This window comes from Micropterus dolomieu, linkage group LG18 (assembly GCF_021292245.1).
Source record: "Micropterus dolomieu isolate WLL.071019.BEF.003 ecotype Adirondacks linkage group LG18, ASM2129224v1, whole genome shotgun sequence".
Lineage (NCBI taxonomy): Eukaryota > Metazoa > Chordata > Actinopteri > Centrarchiformes > Centrarchidae > Micropterus > Micropterus dolomieu.
The window spans coordinates 20,733,053-20,756,682 of record NC_060167.1 but is presented as its reverse complement, the minus strand read 5'-3'; the positions used below and the strand labels follow the sequence as shown (position 1 = coordinate 20,756,682).

Genomic DNA, 23,630 nt, shown 5'->3' with positions numbered 1-23,630 from the left:
ATTAATGTTACTCATTATCTTCTTGATTAATGGTTTGGTCTACCCAAAATGTGGAAAACTTATGAATCAGTTTCCCAGAGATTGCAATTTGAAGATCCAACATCTTCAAATTGCTATTGTATAACTTACAGTCCAAAACCTAATGATGTCAGCTTTCCACTCATGCAAGGCTAAGAAAACCAGCAAATACTCACATTCACTCACGCGAGGCTGGGAGCAGTAACAAAATTACTTTACTTTATTTTAATGATTAATTTAACATCAAAATGGTTGGCGATTTTGTTGGACAAAATGTTTAAAATATTGACTCTATAAATAGTTAGCCTACTACTTGAATATATATATATATATAGGAGTAGCTACAACACATCTACAGTCATAACTGTGTGAAATGGACCTGCACCTGTTTAACTGGATCACCCGCATGGGACGGGGAGCTGTCTGGTACTCAGCTGTTCTGACGTCGAGCACGCTATTTGACGTCACCGTGGGAGTGTCCCACCATCGGGAGAAATGAATGGTCATCAACACAATCCTCTCAGCGCCCATGTAAGTTGAAGCCCGCAAAACACACATTTTTTGCGGACCGCTGTATGAATTAAATGTGTTTCCATGCGCTGTTATCGACTGTGCACGAGGGTTGGGGTTGATTAACGTAGTTCATCCTATTGCCGCTGCCGCCTGGCGAGGTGCCCTGCCTGCCTGGAGCTAACCGTGGCTGAAGCTGAAGCGATGTTTTTCTGCTAGAGTCGCCAGCCTGCTAAACTGACAGGCTGCGAGTGGCCAGGCGGCGAGTGAGCGCCGGTTTTGACACCCAGGGTAGCCTGGGTGGGCGATGTTAGGTGTGTTTGCATGCGAGTGATTACGGAAAGCGAATTAATCCTGCCGCTGTAGAGACGAAATTAGTAAAGGTTTAACTTTACTACCCCTATACTACTATGATTACACACCGGCTAGACCAGGATTTAAATGCTAAATGAATTGGACTTGAACAATTTAGACTTTCTGGATGTTATGCAAAGAGGGGGCTCTTAACCTAATGCAAACCTTTACTGTAAGAAGAACTGTAGGACATAATACGCCACCATGAAATACGAGACTCCCTAGGTGTGATTAAGACAGCCTTGTTGGGAGTATGTGACAGATGGCTACCCAATACCTTCAGTTAACACCTGTGGGAGCCGTTTTATGGTGGCGGTGTCAGTTGAACAGGATTCTTCTGCAGGTCTGGTCATTTTTTAATGTTTTCAGAGTCATATTTGGAGCAACGCTGATAATGACAAACAGAATATGCCAGAATATTTATGACTGTCTTTATCAATGAGGACAAATTGGGTGTGGCAGTGTGTACTTTGTTACTCTATTAAATTAGATAAGTGAGCTTGACGGTCAAACAGAGGGATTCAATGTTCAATAACCTGTAATGACATGTACGACTGTGATTGTACAACATCCAGAATCTCAGATATTATGATTCTGATGTAGGAAACGGGTGAGGAGGAGACTCCTGTTCAAACTACTGGACTGTTCCGGGACGCTCGTGTATCACATTACACGGTGGTCACCTTCTGATTTATGCATTCAAATCTCAGTGATGTTGGTTGTTGGCCAGTAAACACACACAGTCTGTTCACCAGCAGTGATGAGAGGTGATTTGTTCTGGTAAGGTGCAGGTCGGGCCTCTGTTCCCGAGCCTAGCAGCAATTTCTAACACATGCCCTGTCCATCTATGGAAAATTGTTTTCCAGATAGTTGACTAAATGTGATCTGAGCCGCGAAAACACTGCATATTAAAATTTTAAAAGGCTAAATGCTGTGGTTGTATAGCCCCAGAAAGCCACGGGGCCATGGACACTACACACGGGAGCGCGTGCTTCAGTGGAAATTGTGTCTGACCAGCTTGACATTTTCAGGTCTGCAGGTGAGCTCAAGTAACCCGGAGGGCGGGTAACCAAACTGCACACATTAGGTTTGAGTCTGGGGTGGTAAAGGTAGCTGTTCGACACGCGAACCTCTGTAAGCTGTTAATATTCAATATACCTAATGTGTGAAAACGTAACGTAACACCACACTATGACCTCGCCCCGCACAGCGTCTCCGGTGTGCGCTGTAAAGCAAAATGAACGCCGCCCGGTGCACCACGTTAGCTTGTAGTGCTAGCTACAAGAGGAGCAGACAAGTCATCAAAACGGGGGCACCGATGTATTCTGACTTTATCTACCTCAGCGGTTAGCACCACGGCAGAATAAAACGATAAACTACATTGATGTTTTCAGCTAGTTTGTCCTACAGCCCAGTGTTTTTAAAGGTAAGGCCTAGCAACGATGGCTAGCGAGCTGCTAATTTCATCCTCTTTTTATCTCCAGCTAACGTTAAACCTTTGGGCTCAGACTATTTGCGGTAACTTATTAACGTCACTCATAAATACAGCCCCGGTATCTGTCTACCTGATTTACTTTGCCACACACCTGCTTCTTACATGTTTAAGCGAACGCGTTACTATTAACATTAACTGTTACCCAACATGTAATGACACCGAATGCACCTGTAACCCACTGAGCAATTTAACGTCAACATATTCAGCTGAATGCTGATAGTAAGCTCTACCTTCAGTGTGTTTTGATCAAGTTTTTGTTTTGTGTAATAGTGAAATAAAAAGGAAACTTTATTGTTAGCCAGTAGACGTTATTAATGAAGGGGAGGTGATGATCTCATCGGAATGCACGGATGACCGCAACCGCTACTTCACGCAGAGAGCCATGTTTGTGTAAATACATCTTGCACATCTTTGTGGTTTCCATTTGTTGTTCAATTGTCACGCTGAATTATTTTATCTTAGTTGTGGCTCAGGCAAATGGTCCATGTCCTCCATACTCCCAACGGGTTGTTCGGTACTATTAATTAACATTACACGATTAATTAAGCTAAAAGGCCTTGGAGGCCGGCGCTGTACGAAATTCAAACACGTGTTTTCATGCTGCCATTCAAATTCTGATTATGAAGCCACATAATTGGCAACGTGATTGTGATGTTTTTGGGGGGTGGAATAAACGCTGCAAATGTCTTTGGACTTAAATGTCAGCTACGTTATATAAACATACTCAGTCTGAAGTTGTGACCAAACCCATCCCGGACTGGGAAATTAATTTGGTTGTTAAACTGATCTGACATTAAATATAACTTGTGGGGTTTTCACTCCACAACTACGTGGGAAAACACTCTCTAATGTGTTATTGCTTTATAAAGTTGTTATGGTTAACATGTTAGTGAACAGTTGTTTATTAATCACACATCTGTTTGATCAATGTAGATTCAACATTCCCATTCAAACTAAGTTGCTGTTTTTCTGCTTTCCTCTCCCTATGTACTTTGATTACTGATTCATGTTTTTGAATTCATGTTGAAGACGGTAGACCCAAGTCTGGGCAGCTGATTTATATACTAGCCCATCTAAATATTCATTTAAAATAATTGTATAATACTAGCTTTAAACCATGACACTGTCATAATGATCAGAGATAGCCTATATAGCATTTCAAATGTCTGCCATGTTATACATAAGATAATTATTAAAACAGCAATTACTAGATACTGAGAACAAGCTGAATAGAATGGTTTGATAACATTTTATTATATCCGGATCAGATCTAACTGCTCATCTTGAACAAGCCTAATGTCTCACTCATCAAAACATGTTTGCACCTTTTTAAAAGATTTTTTATTATCTGTCATGAGCGCAACAGCTAATCAGCCTGGTACACTAACATAGTTCTACATCACCAATAGCGGTCAAAACCTCCACAAGGTACCTTTTGTATCGGTAGAGCTAACACAGACTGTGTTGGTGCAGTACATACGTACAGAACATTTTCCTTAAAACCGTTAAGGAAAATGTTCTGCTTTGCAAACATTTGTGAGAAAGGTGTCACCTGTGTGTCTGAAGATGTCAGGTAAAAGTCATAACCAGCACCTCTTATGCTGTCTTGCTTTGTTTTCTGTTTTTCTTTCAGCATGTGATTTTTCTAAACGTCCATGGAAACAGCTGACTAAGGTTTGACAGCTATCCCACCAGATTTCCATTTCCACCAATTAACCAGAGGAAGCGCTGCAGGAAATTTACTTGGATCAAGCCTTTTCCTGTGTCAACAGATCACAAATCATCTGCTGATGACCACATCTGAAGGTGTGTTTATCTGCACTTGGACTCTTGCTGGGTTGTCTGTCCCTGAATTGTAATAATTGTAATTTATAGATATTCGTTGAACAGTAATATTATCGCTAATACTATGTATTTTATGAGGAATAAACAAAAACCTGCATCTCTATGCAATAAAAGTAGTGTAGGAGCTGCTGATTATAGCATTTTTATTATTCAAAACAATAAACAATAATAAATTCCTTTTTTGGTAAACACAATATGAATCTAAGTGCTAATCTGAAGTGACATGTGCAGATGCATGAATACTGGAATAATGCATGTAGGCCAATGCTAGCAAGACCCAGGAAGACACACTGCTTCCAGATCAAGAGCGGACCTTCTGCCATTTTGTTTCTTGTAACGCAAGTAAAAGCTTAAATGCTGCTAGACATGCACAACACTCTGTAGATGGTGTGACCTTGGAGCACTGCATGTACAGAGAGTGATAGGCGAATGTTGGCTGACCCAGTTCAAAGAGAACTCTTTGCCCTAAGACTAGAGGAGTTGGACGTCATTGTATTTTCATTGTAGATGAAGGATATAGTTCCATGCTTGTGTGGAAGTTTTGTTTGTATGTCTTGCCTTGAATTGCGAGCTTACAAAGCAATATGTTGCACTGAATCACAGATTGGCTGTATCACTGTTCACTGGATGAGGACATGTGGTTGAAGACCACAGATGTCCATACATGGAGCTTAGTGTCAAATCACATGGCTACATAATTATATAGACTATATATGGTAATTGATGGCCTTAAAATGATCACAAATATATCAAAGAGCCAGTAAGATGTGCACCTATACCTGGCACATGTGAGTTTCAAAGCAGCAGCCATGAAATCCTGCATAATGCGAACACTGGTTTAACACTGGGTTCACACAGTAACATAACTTCATTATGGTTCGCTGCGATCTCAACAAATTAACTTCTGTTTGAGACAATACAGTTAAGAGTCAGCAGTAGTTTGTTTTATACTTAAAGTATTTTCCTCACAGTGAGAGGGATGCTTCATGCGAATAATCTATTGACGTTTTCATTTGTTTTAAGTAATGAGTCGAATGATCGACCACAGTAATTGAACACTAATACAATTTAAACATGAAACCGCCTTTGTTCAAGCATGTTGATGAGAGAGAATTGTTAAGGATACTCTTTTCATTATTGTACTACTCACTACCACCTACCCTTTAATAGAGTGCTTTCTTATCCAACACTGCAGATGTAACAGCAGGACCAGCAGCAGTGAGTCACAGTGTATCACTAATGGAGCATTTCATAGGGTTTTTGATGCTAGATTGTGCTGCTGGGTTGTTAAGTGATATTTTGTAGCTCTGCTGACTGGCGGAGTCATTTTTCTGTTGGTCTGCAAAATAATCCATGTGTGACATCGTCAGACCCATCGCTTGATGCTTTGGATATTTCCTTTTGAGAAACATGCTTCGAAGACCAAAGTAGGCCACGTTAGAAACTTCCTATTGAGAAATCCATTGTATTCTGGTCTTTAAAAGTGCAATAGCTGTACAGCTGAATATGTGCTGAAGAAGTTCATAGAAATGTTGGTTTTTCATGATTAGAAATGGGATTTAGGTTTAATTTAACAATATGTGAATAGATTATTTAGAGCGAATGCTGTGCTGACAAATCAAACCTTTTAATTTGATTCGCTGTGTTCATGAGTACTGCAACCAAGTTTTGGCTTTGATCCCATGTGATTCAAACATGCAGAGGCATAGCAGAACCAGTTTAGCTGTGTCTGTTTCTAGAAATGGGTATACTAGAACACTTTAGTGAGTAGTAAGTACTGCATTTCCAAAAATGAAGGATTCATTTGAATAAAGTGATAAATTTCATCAGTTTAAATTTTGTAGAAAAATTCAGTCCTTTAACAAAGGTCCAAATCTGTAAATGCAAACACAGAACAATTTAAAGTGCTAAACCTGCCATTTAGGAATGTTGTGTCAAATAAGTAAAGGCACTGTAAAAAATAATTTTAAAGCTGATGTCCGTCTGGTTATGCTTGTTCATTTGTTGGCCGAGTAGAAAAGAAAGACAGGAGGGATCTCTCTCTCAGTCCCCTATCCCCGTTTGTACGTGCTACTGATGAATTGTGTAGTGACAGCTCCTTTAAGCAGTGTTCATGCCATGTTTTGATGCTGTATAGAATTAGTATTATTACTTAAGGGCGTGTACAACTGCTGTCAGTGTCATGTTAATGTAGTAATGTATGCCGTAATGAACAATAGTTGCCATTATAACATAACAAGGCTCATTGACTTACTACTGGCTCTTAAGATTTTAAACAAAGGTCCATTAGGTTGTTGACAGTTTGTTACTGTCAGCACATTAGACACTTTTTAGTCTCTAATCTGATGTAGCATTCCTTCACATATCCATTATTACCAATTACTACTGAGTTGAATGTTTGTGTTCAAGTCTGTTTATTTGTGTGTGATGCTACAGTATGCCTATTATTTTTTTTATCTTTGTATCTCTCTGTTGTATGGAGCACATTATTTATGGGTTTTATTTTTGTTTATATTTCTGCTTGATTTAGCCTGTCCTGAGTTGTGAGTCAGTAGAGGAGAAGCTGGGCTGATGGTAAGCTCTCTGTCACACTCTATCTCACCCCTCTCTCATGCTTTCTTTCCTACTGTGTCATTACATGTTGGTTAACCAAAATGTTTTTTATATAAGCTGTTATCTGAGAGCTAAAGACTGGGAATGGTCCTTTTAAATTGCAGGATTTAGTCATGTTTATGAAATGAGATGCAAAGAGGAGGCCGCCGTGGATTGTTGAACCCTGTAATCAGTTGAGAGTTAGATCACAATCACTGTCCATTTAGAATTTCATTTACACTTTTCACACATTGTAGTCTCTTTGTTAGCATCACCCAAGCACTTTCAATTGTTGTCAGTTGTCAGTTGATTATTAATTTCCATAATGAATACTTTCTGAAATGTAATTATTCAACTATTGTGAGGGCTTTTGTACAGTTGGGCTTGAATGCCTGGAAATAAACAATAGAAAGTGATTTCAGAAACAGCCAAAGGCACTGACCTTCAAAATGTGCATTATAACAAACCTCGACATTTCAGAAACTGTTCTCAGAGCTTGTTTACTTTGTAGACTTTGTGTTTTTTGTATTACTGGGTTGGCACTGTCTGACATGCTACATGCTGTTTAACTAAAATGAATACCAACTGTTTTCATTCAGCAGACAGAAAATACAAAGGTTTTTTCAATCATGAATTTTTAGACAAAATGAGCAAGAAACCTTACTGCAAAAAAAAGTGGTCATGTGTCAACCCAGTTTATGCTGCTTTGTATTTTATATTTTGCTGCTGCTTATTATGTTCGTCAGTCATTGCTGCATGTCATAATCTTTCATAATTTTATTTTCCTTTTGTGTTAGACAAGCATGACATTGAGCCAAGCCACAGATGCATGCGCACTCAAAAGGCCCAACTGAGCGCCATCCTCTCTGCTTCCCGGCTTTCAACCAGTCTCTCGGGGGGGGGAGGGGGGTGTCGACGGGGCGTAGCTAGTCCCCTGCACCCCCTAGTAGAACCTCACTGTGAAACTGGAGGTCTCTGATGGATCAGGGTAGTAGTGAGCAGAGTCCAGAGGAGCCGGATGCAGGAGGTCGAGTGGAGTCGGAGGTCGGCAGGAGGGCATCGGAGTCAGAGCACGGCTTGTCCAAAATCACCCATAATGCCCTGGAGAACATGGGAGCGTTGGGCCATGGCCTGAAGCACTTCTTCCAGCCACAGCGCCGACGCTCCTCCGTTTCCCCACATGACTCCGTCTCGTCCTGCACAGGCGCCCCTCCCTCCGAACCCACTGATGTAGGGTCAGAAGTAGGGGACACTCCTGCCTCCTCGGCCCCCCCTTTGGATTCTGACAACCCTGCTGCTTCCGCCCCTCCCGCAGCTCTGAGCCGTGTACTGCAGCAGATCCGAGGTGCTCCACCAATGATGAAGCGAGGCACCAGCCTGCAGAGCCGCCGCAGCAAGGTGGGGGGCACTGGGGATCCTCCCCAGAAAGGTAGCCCACAGATTCACCGGCGCAGCACCCATGAAGCCCTGCTGCAGGCGGGACGCCCACGCTCCTCCTCGACCACAGATACACCCACCAGCCCGGCCCTTGCTGATATGCTGCTGACATCTGGTTACCACTCAACTGAGGAGCCTGACAAGGTGAGTGTCTCAGTCCTGTCAATTGGTCCGGGTGAGAAGTAAACTGTGGTCATGCAACACTTCATTTTTTTTTACAGAGTACGATGAAATTCCAGTCTTGATGCAAGTGATGCACTGGCAGATTTGGGAGGTTTGTGATATAGGTTACATAGGCAGTCGCCTAGAGTGTGAGTGTGGGGGCGCACAGAGGAGGCTTGGCTCTCCCTTCACAGTCCTTTGCAGAGTCATAACTCAGTGAAATCTGACCACACAGACATGATACAGACACTCCTGAAATCAATGTGACTTAGATTTTACAGGGAGAGCAGTATCACCAGTGTTCGTCACAGATGAATGCCCATAGATTTGCTTAGAAATCACAGGGAAAAATAAGCTTTTTATATAACTTCAAGTCAAGTCAGTTTTATTTATATAACCCCATATCACAGTTTTCCTCAAAGTGCTTTACAATCACTACAGCATACAGCACCCTCTGTCCTTAGACCCTCGATTCAGATAATGGGAATAAAATCTTTTTATATATATGACATCATGCAGTTATGATGACAAAATGTAGATTGTAAAAAGTTAGTGAAGAGGATGGATTCAGGAGGATAATTGAACAGCTTAACGTGTCACCCACTGAGTAGGATCTAAGCCACACCACCTCGTCTCCACCATAGAGACCTGGAGCACAAACACAGAGGAGAAACAAACACACAGAAGGAGAGAAGGGGAGAGGCTGAATTTCCTGGGGGACGAAGATCCAGATCAATGACTGGATGAGGCACTGACAGGAGGGGCATGGACTAAAAGTACGAATGTCAGTAGATTAATTAAGACTGAGACCGACCCACTGGAAGTAAAGTGATAACAGGTATGAGGGCTGAAGTATGAAGGAATAATTACTAATTGAAAAATTAAAGCAAAAAGGTGAGTTTTCAACTTAGATTCAATGACCTCGACAGAGTCAGTCTGTCTGATCTAAGCAGGAAGATTATTCCAGAGGATAGGAAAAGGCACTGCATCCAGCTGTCAGACAGTGGGGGCACATAGTAGAGCCCATTTACAGTTTTTCAAGTCATCAGAAGCACCATAAAGTTCCATCTGACATGGATAGGGAGTCAAAGTGAAGCCAAAATTGGTGAAATATGGTCAGATTTTGTGGTTTTATTTAAGGTCCTAGCTGCAGCATTTGTAGTTCAGACAACAAAACATTTCAGTAATCCAATCTGGATGAAACGAAGGCATGAATTATGATCTCTGTGTCAGCCAAGGACAGAAGAGACCTAATTTTAGCTATGTTGCGTCCGTGCAACATGCTCATAAAAAAGGTATAGGATCAAGCATATCACAAGATTCTTAGCTGTCAAATGACCAATGACCAGCATCTCAGTTTTACTGAAATTTAGAAGCAGGAAATTACGTTAAAGCAGGATTTCACAGCAGATCAACAGGCTTCTAGATTTCTAATTTGAGCATCACCATCTGCCTTTACAGGCACATACAGCTGAGTATCATCAGCGTTGCAGTGGAAACTGAATATAAATGGCCAAGAGGTATAATATATAAAGACAAAAGCATGGGCCAAGAACAGAGCCCTGAGGTACTCCATATTTTTTATCATATCAGAAATTAATGATCTAATGTTCACTGTTTTTTCTGAAAGATTTTAACCATGCGAGAGCTAGGCCAGAGATGTCAAAGAGTTTTCAAGACTATATAGGAGGATGCCATGACCAGTGGTATGAAAAGCTGTTGGGCCAGTGATAGGCTCTAAAGGCAGATTGAAAATGTTCAAAAAGATTGCTGCCACTTACATGAACCGAATGTTGCCGAGACATTTTTTCTAATACTTAGGATTGCACACCTGTAGTTCAATACGCTGTCATGCAATGCAAGGATGAAAAAGTTCTAGTTTTGATTTTCACCATTTATGTTCCAATCTCTATGCCGTACTGACCAAGGGGGAACACGGCATAGCCTGATGCGCACCTATGTTTATGATATCCCACGTTTAAAAAAATGGTTAAGATTTGAAAGTCCTCTAGTGAGCACCAGACAGTAGGCTCTAGTGGAATGATCTGACCAAGGGGGAATGTGTAGATGGTGGTATGACTGGAACCAGGAGAGAGCTGCAATTAGTGTTCAGGAACTGCTAATGGATAATGCAGTATCACTTTCCAAGATGCAAATTTGGTAAACTGTAAACAATCCAGGTGTGGCCAGCAGTTGGGAACTGTTGTTCCAAACTCAAAACCTGTTTGTCCCAAACGAAAGTAAGAAAATGAAAAATGGGAGCAGTGACAAAAAACGAAAATTATTTTTTCATTCAGTACATTTGTATACATTATTCACAATGTCCTACAACGTTCTTATATCCCTGGAGCACTGACAACCTCCTCTAGACATTTTTAATAAATATTTTTCTCATAAAATCTGTCCTACCACATGCGTAGTACAATTCACATAACAACATGTGGCATTTTTAGGATCTACTGAACTAAATCCTAAAATGTTGTATTCATAGAATAGTTGACTTCAAATAGTAATACAAAGGGACAGTGTGCACTCACGTGGAAGCAAATTGTGGTTGTTTGCCACCTGGCTGTAAAAATAAAAGATCCAAACTGAGTTATGCACTAATATCTGTGCAGGTATGTGAAAACTAAGGACTGTAGAAACGTGTTAAAAGGCTGTTAATTGTTTAGATGTGCCTGGATGAACCGGTGAATGGGGAGATTAGTTGTCAGTGGTGGAAGGTCAGAGATTGTCTTTGAGTGGTTGGTCACTGTGTGCTTTAAGCCTTTCTAAATTTAGCCTTTGCTGTCTCTGAGACTACTTCAGATCAGAGAAGGCTTGCAGGGCTAAACAAACTCAAACTTCTGGGATAATTGTTGGTTTTTTGACAGTAAATGTTGAAACATTGTTATAAACAACATCTTCAGTTTTATTACTAGTGGAACTGGAAAAGGGGGAAGGGGTTTCCATGCCTATAACATAATGGAGTAAAAGGAAAAAGGGATTTTTTTTTTACTTGAAACAGGGCTTTATTACACAGTTGCTTATTTTAAAAAAAGTAAAAGAGTTTATAAAACATTGACACGGTCATTAGAGCAGTCAATAATATTGCTTTATGCACTGTAGGGCCTTTAAAGTAGGGGGCTAGATGTCAGCCGTAAGACTGGAGAATCTCTGGAATGACAAATCAGGAGAGTGTAGATGTCGTAAAACGAGGGTCCATGCCACACTCTTCTGCAACTTTTGGCAACTCAGTGGAAGCTGGAATTAAGTTTATCAACAGATGTCATGAGCAAGTTGGAAACATTTCTTACCCCTGTTCTGTTCATCTTATAACACCTTATGACCTTTTCATTTGTAATCAACAGTGCACAGCTGAGTTTGATTTATCCCATGTGGAACATGGATTGTTTGTTTTGTTTGTTTTAAACTAAAACATTAAACTCCTTCTCAATCCTCAGCAAACTTGGCCTTATTTTGAGCTTTTGTTCCCCAGTCACAGTCACTAGACCTCCAACGATAAGTTGATTAGTTGTCATCTATTAAACTAATCACCAACTATTTACATAATCCAAGAATTGTTTTCAGTAATTTTTTAAGAAAAGAAGTAAAACTTGTCTGATTTCAGCTTCTCAAATGTGAATATTGTTTGGTTTCTTTACTCCTCTATGAGAGTAAACATATACCCAAAATATATTTGGGTTGTGGACAAAACAAGACAAATGAGTAACGTCACCCACTGTGTAGGAACTAAGCAACACCATTTTTTGGGCTGGGAGACACTGATGGACATATTTCCATTTTCTGACAGTTTATGGACCAAACAACTAATCCATTAATCGTGAAAATGATTGACAGATTAACCAAAGAGGAAATTAATCGTTAGTTGGAGCCCTGTATCTTTCCACCAATGACTTCTTGAGGCATCTGTGATATTACAGTCAAAAGGAAAGATGAATGCAGGTTTTTTAAATGTTCCTTTCTAGAAAAAAAACCAATATTTTCTAGCCAATACAGCACATTATTTTAAATAGATTATTTTTATTAGTTAGATGCTGGAAGTACACTACAAAGAAACAAGTATTAGTATCTCCCAGTGCTTGCACAATAATGCATGATTATACCATGACAAGCACTGATTTTAATGTTTTGTCTTGATAAACTTCAAATGATCAAAAGCATTTCTTCACATTATTTTCCCCTTTTCTTCTGTTCACTTTTTTTTTTTGAACAGCTGGATCGTTATGATGGCTCGGGCCCTGCCGTGTCACCCAATGCCCTCTCCTGCGGTGCAGATGGATATGATGTAGTTGACAGTACCCCAGATCCCCAGCGAACTAAGCAGGCCATTGCCCAACTACAACAGAAGATCCTCAAACTCACAGAACAAATTAAAATTGAACAAACTGCACGTGACGACAATGTGGCTGAATACCTGAAACTCGCTAATAATGCAGACAAACAGCAGAGTGCACGTATCAAACAGGTGTTTGAGAAGAAGAACCAAAAGTCAGCTCAGACTATCCAGCAACTGCAGAGGAAACTGGAGCATTACCACCGGAAGCTCCGAGAGGTGGAGCACAACGGCATCCCTCGACAGCCTAAAGATGTTTTCCGAGACATGCACCAGGGGCTGAAAGATGTTGGAGCCAAGGTGTGTGCTTTCCTGGTGCCTTCAGTAGTTTTTTAATTTTTAGTTTTTTGCCAAAACCCACTCTCTCAGCATTATTTAAAGGGTTTTATTCATTAAAAAAACATGAAATGTTACATTATTTGCCAATAAATGATAAAATATTTAATCTAAATTTGTTTGAGAAAATGTAAAAGGGTTAAGAGAGCTTGACAACTTAGTAGAGAATAGACTGTTGATGTGACCGAAATTATGACCAAACACAGGTGTAACCAATGAAAAAATAATGGCTGCATTCCAGTATGACACATGGTTTACCCTGCACATGTAAGAAACAGAGCCGAAATGTTTCCTGTGAGAAAGGTCTAGCTAGATGGCTGTCGCACTTAAAAGTAGAAGTGTAGTTTCTCACTTCTTCTAATAAAGGGTCAGTTAAACAAGATTAAAGGAAGGTTTTCTCTTACATGTAATGGTATGTAGCCATGCAGATAGTTTTGTCCATGCAGGTAATTGAATTGCAATTGAATTATGAAAGCATTACAAAATTACAGTGTAGTTCGTTGCGTCTATTGAGTAATGTTGATTCTGGAAAAAGAGGTTGTGGAGGTGGTGACAAAAGCCTGGTTGTACTGCGTTAACACCACTGTACAGTGGAACTGGCAGAAGTCATGGATGGCCATATAGACGGGTTAAAGAACTAATGAAAAGATCAACGTGGATTTATTTTTGTTCCTTAAACTACACAAATGCAGAAAAATTATTTAATTTCCAGAAAATTGCTTTAATTTTAAATTCTGAAAATGTAAACATATATAAGCTATCATGGCTTTGAGTTTTCTACTCCCTTGTTGTGTGCCCATCCTCGATTGTTTGTTAGTTGAGTTAGCCTTTGTTAGCCATTAGTTAGGGTGGTTGTTGGCAAATGCTGTGTAAATTTTCCATATAGCAGCCATTTAAGCTGTTGAAATTATGGTTTACAGAGCACTATTTCAGATCAGCAAGTTTTAGTTCACCCAGCACCTCAACAGATCCTGTACTTTCAACACAAATCACATTAGAGGCCTAGTGCTCAGATCATACCACACCAAGCGCTAAGAGGCAGAAATGCAATTATTTAACACTTAAATAAGAAATGGCTACCACTGTAGGTTCATTTATATAGTGGTGGATCTTTCCTGGAATGTGATTTTTTTTTTTACTTTAGTTGCCACTGCATTATGAAAACTATCTCAACTCTCTCATTACAGGTGACAGGTGGTCTCTCCAGCTTCTCTCAGGCCACTCACTCTGCAGCTGGGGCAGTCGTGTCTAAGCCAAGAGAAATTGCCTCTCTCATCCGCAACAAGTTTGGCAGTGCTGATAACATTGCAGCCCTTAAAGACTCCTTGGATGAAACCCAGGGTGATGAAGGTGTTGGTCCTGGGGGAACGAGGACCCTTGGGACAGGACAGTTGCAGTCCAGCCCAAAGTACGGCAGTGATGATGACTGTTCTAGCGCTACTTCAGGCTCTGCGGGAGCCAACAGCACGACTGGAGCCCCAGGAGGGCCTCCTAGCTCTAAGGGCAATACCCTTGACCATGCCCAGGCCTCAGGCTTTGATGCTATACTCCATGAGATCCAAGAGCTCCGGGAAAACCAAGGTCGACTGGAGGAGTCCTTTGAAAACTTGAAAGCCCACTATCAGCGTGACTACACGATGATCATGGAGGCCCTGCAGGAGGAACGATACAGGTATTACCTCATATCTTGTACAGCAGTAGTCAGCAATAGGCGGCCTACCTGTCAGCAATAATATCTGGCCCATGACAAAAAAAACCATTATAACGGCTGGTGCTGAAAGAGATCTGTCATGTCAGCAAAAGTTACTCACATAATTTCCTCTGCCTGGAGATACTGGGTAAATGAAAATAAGAGTCCATAGATTGATGTGGACCAGTCCCCGGGAGGCACACAATCCTGCAGATGGTTAATTGAGAACATGTAAAACGATCCCTTCATAATCAATTTGTTGAAAAGGGAGAAAAATAATACTAGCAGGAAGTGGGGATTGAACACACAACCCTCCAAACAGGAGTCCTGTGCACTACTGACTGAGCTAAATAGGCACACAGTAAATAATGGATTATAAATGATAAATTGACTGTGTTCCAGCCCGCCATCAAATGACTTGGAAAAAAAATATTTTTATTTGCCGACCCCTGCTGTACAGTGTGTATAGTAGGTCTGTATAAGTGAAAGAGAAAAAAATGTCCTGTTTGTGATGCGTTATTGTTGTTGTTGTTTTGCAGGTGTGAGCGTTTAGAAGAACAACTCAATGACTTGACAGAACTGCACCAGAATGAAATTTTGAACTTGAAACAGGAACTAGCCAGTATGGAGGAGAAGATTGCTTACCAATCTTACGAAAGAGCGAGGGACATTCAGGTAAGCTTAATCAAAAATAAACAATGTTTCTGCTTTGCCATCAGAGCCCTTTCCCTGAAAGTTTTGTCCTTTGACCTGTAGGAGGCGCTGGAGGCCTGTCAGACACGTATCTCTAAGATGGAGCTGCAGCAGCAGCAACAGCAGGTGGTGCAACTTGAGGGTCTGGAGAACGCCACAGCACGAACTCTACTCGGAAAACTAATCAATGTGCTGCTAGCTGTAATGGCAGTCCTTTTGGTGTTTGTGTCCACGGTGGCTAACTGTGTTGTCCCCATGATGAAAACACGCAGCCGTACGCTTACTACTCTGCTCCTCTTCATCCTCCTCGCCTTCCTCTGGAGGCACTGGGATGCTATTTCAGAGTATCTGCATCACTTTCTTCTGCACCCCAGATGACCGGCTTGGAAAGGCTTATTTAAATGATTAAGGGACAGAGGGTTTGGGGCTGACGTGTAAAGGGAGGACGTTAACCCGTACAGGGCATACAGGGAGCTGAATCTCAATCGTCCTTCCTTTTCTTCCTCTTCAGGAGTCTCTCAAAACACTCAGGAGGATTGCATCAGATGTTTTGTCACTTTATCACTTTCTGAAATGTGTTTTGAGAAGAAAAAAAGGAGAAGAATGTGGAGAAAAGGCCGGATGTTTGGTATTTACTTGCTATCTTTGGTGCAATTGTGGCACAAGCACACACTGTAAGAAAGGTTGAAAGGGGCATAGTTGAAGGATGGGCTGAGAGAACTGCACACTTGATTTCTCTCTTCGGAGTGAATTTGTTTACATGTGGAAAACTTTCCCACAGAAGAAATTGTAAGTCTTATTAGAGTTTTATTTCTGATTCAAGTGGTATTGTTTTGAAGTCACTGATATTTTTAATACAGCTGATTGATGGCTTTTTAAAAATTTTCTTTTAACTGTAATGAGCCAACACCGTTCTGCTGCTTAAGTTGTCCACTCTCTTTTTCTAAGTTATCTCTCTGCGGGTCTTGGCAGTCTGCTCTTTCTTTCCCCTTTACTCACTCTTTTCAAAATCTCAGCTTGTGTGACCAACTCTTCCTCTTTCTGCTCACTACACTTAAATAAATGGATAATGGGGTGCTTGCACATCAGCTGCATTGCTCTGGAATCAGACTTGTCACTGGATCAAATAGTAGTGGGTTCTGGACTTTTTTCTTTTGGATGTGTGAAGTCAATAACACTGGTTCTGCCACAACCAGGTCTTTACTGTCAAGAACTGTCAGCTGGAGTTGCGACCCTGCCCTCTGGGCCAACTGGATCGTGCTTTCCCTGGTGGCTTATCCACTGCAGAAGAATAATCTATGAACTGAATTAACATACTTGAAGAGCAGAGAAAAGTGCTCAAAGACTCAGTGCTTCCGTACTGTTTCTATTAGTGACAATGAAATAGTAATAGTTCTTAGTTGATTTTTTATTTTTTAAAGACAAATAAATTTGCTGTTTTAAAAGGTGGAAGTCTAACTTGTGTTTGTCTTCAATGTGATTAAGTCGTTAAATTGTACGTTACATTACAAAAAGCCTCTTGTTGGGGAATATACTGTATTTAAGAGAGTAGTAATCGTGTTCTTCCATGTTTTATGAACACTGTCACCAGTGTGAAGCCTCAGCTTGTTGTAAGACCAGTAATCCCCCCCAGAAATCGAGGAAGCATTGACATAAGCACTGACTTGGGCTTCTAGGCCATGAGAGTAACAAAGTTGTTAAAATTGTGAAAGTTTCTGACAATAGTTGTTAATAGATTATCCTTCAGATAAGCCATTTATTTTCTGCTGTCTTATTTATTGCAAAGGTGAAAAAATTATGTACCGAAAATATGACATATTAATACTCCTATGACTCCAACATCTGGAAGCGTGTTTTGGTTAGGGGACCTTAATTACATTTAGCTGACGCTAAAGGCAGGCGTCTTATCCATTGCGCCATCACCACCCCAAAAGAGCTGATCATTTACCTGACGCTTTTATCCAAAGCAACTTACAACTGCTATACATGTCGGAGGTCGCACGCCTCTGGAGCAACTAGGGATTAAGTGTCTTGCTCAAGGACACATTGGTGGATAGGTCACAGTGGGGGATTGAACCCGGGTCTCTCACACCAAAGGCATAGTCTTATCCATTGCACCTTTCTCACAGCAGAAATTCTGATATGTGTTGGCAGGTAAGGCACAAGTGTATTTAATAACAGTGAAGTAGTGATGGCTGCATTTAATTTGACAAGGTCTATCACATAAAATATCCTTTGGGAACTGTTTGACCACCATCAGAATCAGAAACTAATAAATGCCTTAGGACAGACCTTTTTTAAAAATATTTGGTGTAGTCAGACATTATGTCAAATGTATTAGGCAATTTTGGCTCAAATGTTGAGTGTCTATGGGATCAAATAATATAATCATGATCCCATAGGCATCCAGGAATTGAGGGAAACTTGACAAGTAAAAGATGTTACTAAAGTAAGCTTTGTCTGAGGGGAGGCCCGCAGTCTCAGACTTTGAAAAAGCCCTGATCTATGCTATTGTGTATGCACACTGGAACAGTTTACTGGTCCACTTGAAGGTGTCAAATGGTGACTGGTGAACAAGGTCTGTTGGTGCGTTTGACCCTTTCATTAGGCCCAGTCGGTTGTAAATAACTATTTGCTTACAGGTGTAACAAAGCTAAAAGGAGAGTCAGGGAAATGTAAACATGTAGCCACAGCCCACACAGTCCTGAGGAAAGGTCTAATCGGGTACAATAATTAAAATCACCTGTGTGGGTTGACTACAGCACATATAGAGCATTTTAAAGACTATTCTCTTCTCCATGCACCTTGGAGGTAGGTGAAGTTGTGCTACAAAGCCCTTCTCTGCTTCAAAACCATAGACTGTATATAAAAAGTTCAAAATGTTAAGCCATGCTAAGTCTGACTCCCTCCAGTCTTCCATTTATAGATTTTACATTCTAGGACAGTTTCAGTGAATAACAACATCAACTTTAACTAGCAACTTATGAAAACGACTCTTAACATAACAAGTACAAATTGGATATATCAGAGGCTCCTGAACTTTATTTAATTTCAGATGTGTTAATGTGTAGCCTATTTCATAGTGTTGCTAACTCTGTCTGAATATTTTACCGTTGCTAAGCAACATGGAAATCTGTTAACGGTCGGTGGAACGTTAGCTAACTGTCAACTGCAAACCGAGAAACCGTCTTCTTGCTGTTTATGATTTATTTTGCACCAACGCTTACAAACTGAATGTCGAGCATGTTGAGAACACGATTGTTAAATGATTAAACAGGTAACGCTAAATGTTTTTATTTATTAATGCTAGCTAACATTATTAATGAAAACAATCGAACCCAAGTAAATTAAATGTCACCACGATAGATATGATCGACGCCCGGCAGATTGGAATTCACTGAAATATACAACTTCAGGTAAGTAACGTTAGCCTATATCTATATAACGAAGTCTAAGTCAAGTTACCCAAATAAACACTTAAATTAACCTCCTTCAAGACAGTGGTGGACGAGGTAAGTATTCAAATCCTTTACTTAACTAAAATTTGGCTAACCACACTGTAAAAGACCTGCATTGAAAAACTATGTAGCCTAAGTATAATCAGGGAAATGCACTTAAAGTATGTTAACGTTATACACAATGCCTTGTGACTGTTATACTATTATAGTCCTACATTATAAGATTATAATTTGCCATGCATTAATGTAAAGCCGGATTGTAGCTAACGTTAGTTGGTGGAGGAATTTGAATTATTTTGTATAGGAAGGCTACAAGTAATATTTTTCAGGATTAATCTGCTGATTATTTTCTCCATTAATCAAGTGAATGCTTTTGTAAGTTTTCTGAAAATAGTGTGAAATTCCGTCACAATTAGGCTACACAGAGCCCATAGTGAACAGTCCAAACCTCAACATTATTACAAATACATTAAAATTATTAAAAGGCAAATATGCACATATGAAGCTTTAACCATGACTTATTTGACATGAAAAAATTATTGTGAATAAATTTTCTGTCAGTCATATAATCCTTTCAGCTGTACTTGTATCAACTGTTGGGAAGTTACATTTGTAACTAAATATGATATTTTATAAATGAGTGAACTAAAGCTGTCAGATAAATTAAGTAAGTAAAATATTTCCCTCTGAAATGCAGGTCTTGAGTTGCCAACCCAGTTCAGTGGAGGTGAATAGAAGTGTGGTGATGCTGATAGCAGAGTGTGTGTGAGATAGATTGAGATGAGAGAGAACCTATCCTCATACAATACTTACACGAGAGAGGTCTCATTGAGATTCTCACTTGAATAAATGTTTTTTGTATATATAATTTGAGCATAACAAAAGCCAGAGCTTTAAGTCCTGCACATTACAAGTGACTGGTGGTCTCTTTGGGTTCTCTCTAGCCACTTATCGTGCCGCAGGTGTCCAAGCTGAGCAAAATCTAGTCCCTCATCTGCAAAGGTTTGGCAGCACTGACAACATTGCAGCCCTAATTGACTTGGATGGAGCCCACGGAGGTGAGGGTTCTGGCCCTGGGGGGACGAGGACGCTTGGAACAGGGCAGCTGCAGTCTAGCCTGAAATATAGCAGTGATAACTATTCTGTTAGCGCTACTTCAGGCTCAGCAGGAGCCTCTGGACAGCCCCCTGGCTCTAAGGGCAATACAATTGACTATATGCAGCGATCAGGCTTTGATGCTATACTCCATGAGATCCAAGAGCTTCAGGAAAACCAAGGCCGACTTGAAGAACGCTTTGAAAACTTGAAATCCTACCACCAAGAGTACACAGTAGTTGTGGAGGCCCTAGAAGAGGAACGATACAGGTAGCATGCTAACTTTAGTACTCTGTCAGGGTGAAAGGAACCAGTCCTGTTTGTGATATACTGTTGTATCGTTATACTTTGCAGGTGTGAACGTTTAGAAGAACAACTCAATGACTTGACAGAACTGCACCAGAATGAAATTTTGAACTTGAAAGAGGAACTGGCCAGCATGGATGAGAAGATTGCTTATCAGTCTTTTGATAGAGCAACGGATATTCATGTAAGCTCCACTAGTATAAGTCTTTCTCACAGCAGACATTTTGACATAACAAGAAAGGCACAGGGGTTACTAATAACTAATCGCTGTGTTCCATACAGATGAGGCAATCCAGTGTGATTACAGGCTTACTGGAATGAATAATTGTTAATTGATATTTATTACACTTGTGCTTTTCCTGCTGTAACCACACAACCTCAGGTTCCCCATAAAGCTCCATGCTTGATGTGTGCCAGCTGGATTTTGGTTGTGTGATTGAAAATGTGGTTTGGAAAATGCACCACTGAAGCACAATATCCACTGACATAAGGGCATTTCTCTTGGGTTGTGCTTTATTACCAGTTGTTGAGGCATGTGTCTTGAAAATGGTATCCTGGGTCAATCTAGTAGTGTTTAATCATTACCACCAGGTAGTATCCCAGTGTAGAAACACTACACAGAGTAGGAGTAACAAGGACACAGAAGGAGTTTACCCTGTAGCAGGATTATTTCTGCCATGGAAAATAAAATTAGGTGCTGTATGTGTGTAATTCCTGATTACTCATTTAAGCACCTTCACTGACAGTTTTGTCTTTGACCTGTAGGAGGTGCTGGAGGCATGTCAGACACATCTGTTCAAGATAGAGCAGCAGCAACAGCAGGAGGTGCAGCTTGAAGTTTTGGAGAAATTCACAGCACAGACTCTGCTTGGAAAACTCATCAGTGTGCTGCTAGCTATCATGGCTGTCCTCTTGGTGTTTGTGTCCATGGTGGCCAACTGTGTTGTCCCCTTGATGAAAACATACAGCCACATGCTTACTATGCTGCTTTTTGTGCTCTTATGCTGCTTCCTCTGGAGGCACTGGGATGCCCTTTTAGAGTATCTGCATTACTCTGTCTGCACTCATCACCCTGAAAAGAAATAAAGTTGTCTGGACTCAAACAGCATTTGCATCTTTAGTAACATCTTCTCCTTATAAAAGCATGTGAGGACCCATGTGTGTAACCATTCCTCTCAGTGAATAATGGAAGTCTAATGTTGTCATACCTTTTGAACTTTCTAAAATGGTCCCGTTTGCCTCATGTTAGTGACTGAAAAGTTGTCATAGGCCCACTTATCACCTAGCAGGCTGTGCTGCAGTAGTGAAAGCTATTTGTCAAGCACCAGTTCTATTCAATTGAAATCCCAATACTGTAGGCCTATATCCTTGCAAGCAAAAGACAAGCGCCAGATGCACAGTTTAAAAAATTAAGATTTTATTGCAAAACAAACAGTATAAAATTAGTTCAAGAATTAAAGTTACTCTGCATCCTTCTTCCCTCGTTTAGTTGCTTTAGAAGCAGGGGCATCACCATGTGCTTTAGCAGCTTTACTCTTGGGCACCTTCTCAGGCTTTTCAGCCTTTGCTGCCTTAGTGGTTTTTGCCGCTTTAGTTTTGGCTGAATCAGAGGCTCCCTCGTCTTCCCCTTTCTCTGCTGCTTTTTTAGCTTTTGGCTTCTTTGCTGGAGCAACCTTTGTTGAAGTAGTAGCCCCTTTGTCTTTCTTTGACTTTTTGGGAGGCTTCGGGTCCTAAAAATGGGGGGGAGAGGCAGAGTTCAACATATTTTCCAGCTTGTTATAGTTCTAAATTATTAGAACAGTACTGCTGTAAAGGAGCATGCCCACCTGCCCAAAATAAGTTTCATTTAATCAGTCATTTTAAAGTCATGCATTTCAAACAAACCAAAAAGCTATTCTCAGGAATCAAAATGCCAATACATTTTGCCCCCCCCCCCCAAAAAAAGTACAAGACACAACATAGGCCTACGGTCTAAAACCGTGTATGTATCTCACATCAGCTGCATTGCAGACCTGTAGGCCATCTTCCCCGGACAAATATATAGAACATGGAGATTTTCATTTGCAGTTCTGTCTGCTATCAGGCCACACCTGCATTGTTTTCCCCTTAGAGGCTTGCGCACACATCCTCTCACCTCGTCTGACTTGGCCTGATCTTTGGCAGCATCTTTCTTCTTTGTTGCACCTTTAAGAAAGTACAATCCATTAAAGATACAGATATTAGCCTACTGGTGAGTTGGAAAATGTATAGGCCTACCTGTTTTTTGGGGCTTCTTGGCACCATCCTTTGCTGCTTTGGGAACCTTTTGAACATTGGGATCGGTGTTCTCAGTTTTTGCATCTTTGACTTTTGGTGCAAGCTTAAGACAGGACAAAAAACCCGATGAACGTAGTTATTGGACCCGCTTTGATAAAGCTATAGTCTTAACTTACCCTGAATTTTCCCATTGCGCCTGTAGTGACACTGGAGTTTGCTGGCCGCACCAATGTGCCAGTCTCGATTCCCTTTTTCAAGGCTCTGCGGACCAAGTGCTTCAACCTCACCAAATCCACCGAGGGGTATTTCTGTTTAATGTAGTTTTGTATGGCTTGGGATGAAACCCCTTTGCGCGAGTCCAACTCTTTAAGTGCTTCTTTCACCATAATCGCTGTGGAGGGGTGAGTTGCAAGTTTGCGCAGAGCCGCAGCATCTACAGAAAAAATAAAAAATAAGTAAGTGCGCACAAAAGTGACTCCGTTTATACATGCGGAAACAAGGTGATGGGTTTAACATTCAACCGCTTGGGAAAGTTTGATAGTTCTAAAAATGGCCTCAGTCACATTGACATCGTTTGCACTCAGACCTGATTTTTTGTCTTCCACCGCGGCATCACTGGAGGACGACACAGGAGGTTCTGCAGAGTCCGCTGCTGTCTTTTTAGGAGGCATCGCTGATAAACCAATAGAAATAAACAAGACGCTAAAGCTGCTATGTGAAGTCTAAAATTACGGTAGTCTTTGTCTGCAAGTCCAGCGTCTCTGTCTTTATGCAGATGCTTCCAGTAAAATGAGACCAGGTGAATCAAATTGCATCAGGTGCAATTCATTAGGGTCTATTAATTAAAGGCATCGGGGATCGTGGCGCAAAGCTTTATCCACCGTCTGAAAAACTGTACAAAACAAACAAATAAAAACCACTAAAATAATCAGGCATGATGTGCGCAAAACGCTCAGAGTCAGATGGTTTTCTATTCTTAGAGCTCAAATGCAGCTTTGCAGATGGGGTCTCTCTCTCTCTCTCTCTCTCTCTCTCTCTCTCTCTCTC

General features: G+C 40.8%; 3 protein-coding genes across 8 annotated transcripts in view; 2 read left to right on the top strand and 1 right to left on the bottom strand.

Annotated features, from left to right (window-relative positions):
* The first annotated feature begins 430 nt into the window (after positions 1–430).
* Positions 431–16,916, top strand: tmcc1b (transmembrane and coiled-coil domain family 1b). Of its 4 annotated transcripts, none has more exons than XM_046075796.1 (8): positions 431–549; positions 4,011–4,183; positions 6,753–6,796; positions 7,612–8,395; positions 12,630–13,049; positions 14,273–14,757; positions 15,315–15,450; positions 15,532–16,916. In XM_046075796.1, exons 4-8 carry the CDS (start codon positions 7,793–7,795, stop codon positions 15,844–15,846), a joined length of 1,959 nt encoding a protein of 652 aa, XP_045931752.1. In that variant the 5' UTR covers positions 431–549; positions 4,011–4,183; positions 6,753–6,796; positions 7,612–7,792; the 3' UTR covers positions 15,847–16,916. The 4 variants fall into 4 exon arrangements, with proteins under 4 accessions (XP_045931752.1, XP_045931753.1, XP_045931754.1 ...); XM_046075797.1 differs by lacking the exon at positions 431–549 and adding an exon at positions 714–842; XM_046075798.1 differs by lacking the exon at positions 431–549 and adding an exon at positions 1,827–1,921.
* A 990-nt stretch (positions 16,917–17,906) lies between these two features.
* On the top strand, positions 17,907–21,430 carry LOC123986870 (transmembrane and coiled-coil domains protein 1-like). Its single transcript, XM_046075284.1, has 6 exons — positions 17,907–17,917; positions 18,835–18,884; positions 19,624–19,653; positions 19,871–20,291; positions 20,376–20,511; positions 21,093–21,430. Exons 1-6 carry the CDS (start codon positions 17,907–17,909, stop codon positions 21,411–21,413), a joined length of 969 nt encoding a protein of 322 aa, XP_045931240.1. The 3' UTR covers positions 21,414–21,430.
* Positions 21,431–21,722: 292 nt separating this feature from the next.
* Positions 21,723–23,630, bottom strand: part of LOC123986777 (protein B4) — a 3,225-nt gene continuing 1,317 nt past the window's right edge. The window contains exons 1-5 of one of the 3 annotated variants that reach the window (XM_046075146.1): positions 23,170–23,524; positions 22,760–23,016; positions 22,584–22,629; positions 22,462–22,511; positions 21,723–22,057 (exon numbers count right to left, since the gene is read on the bottom strand). In XM_046075146.1, the coding sequence (XP_045931102.1) occupies positions 21,788–22,057; positions 22,462–22,511; positions 22,584–22,629; positions 22,760–23,016; positions 23,170–23,254 (708 nt within the window). In that variant the 5' untranslated portion in view covers positions 23,255–23,524 and the 3' untranslated portion in view covers positions 21,723–21,787. Of the gene's footprint in view, positions 22,058–22,461; positions 22,512–22,583; positions 22,687–22,759; positions 23,017–23,169; positions 23,525–23,630 lie in introns of those variants that run through there. The other 2 variants (XM_046075145.1, XM_046075147.1) reach the window with 2 other exon arrangements.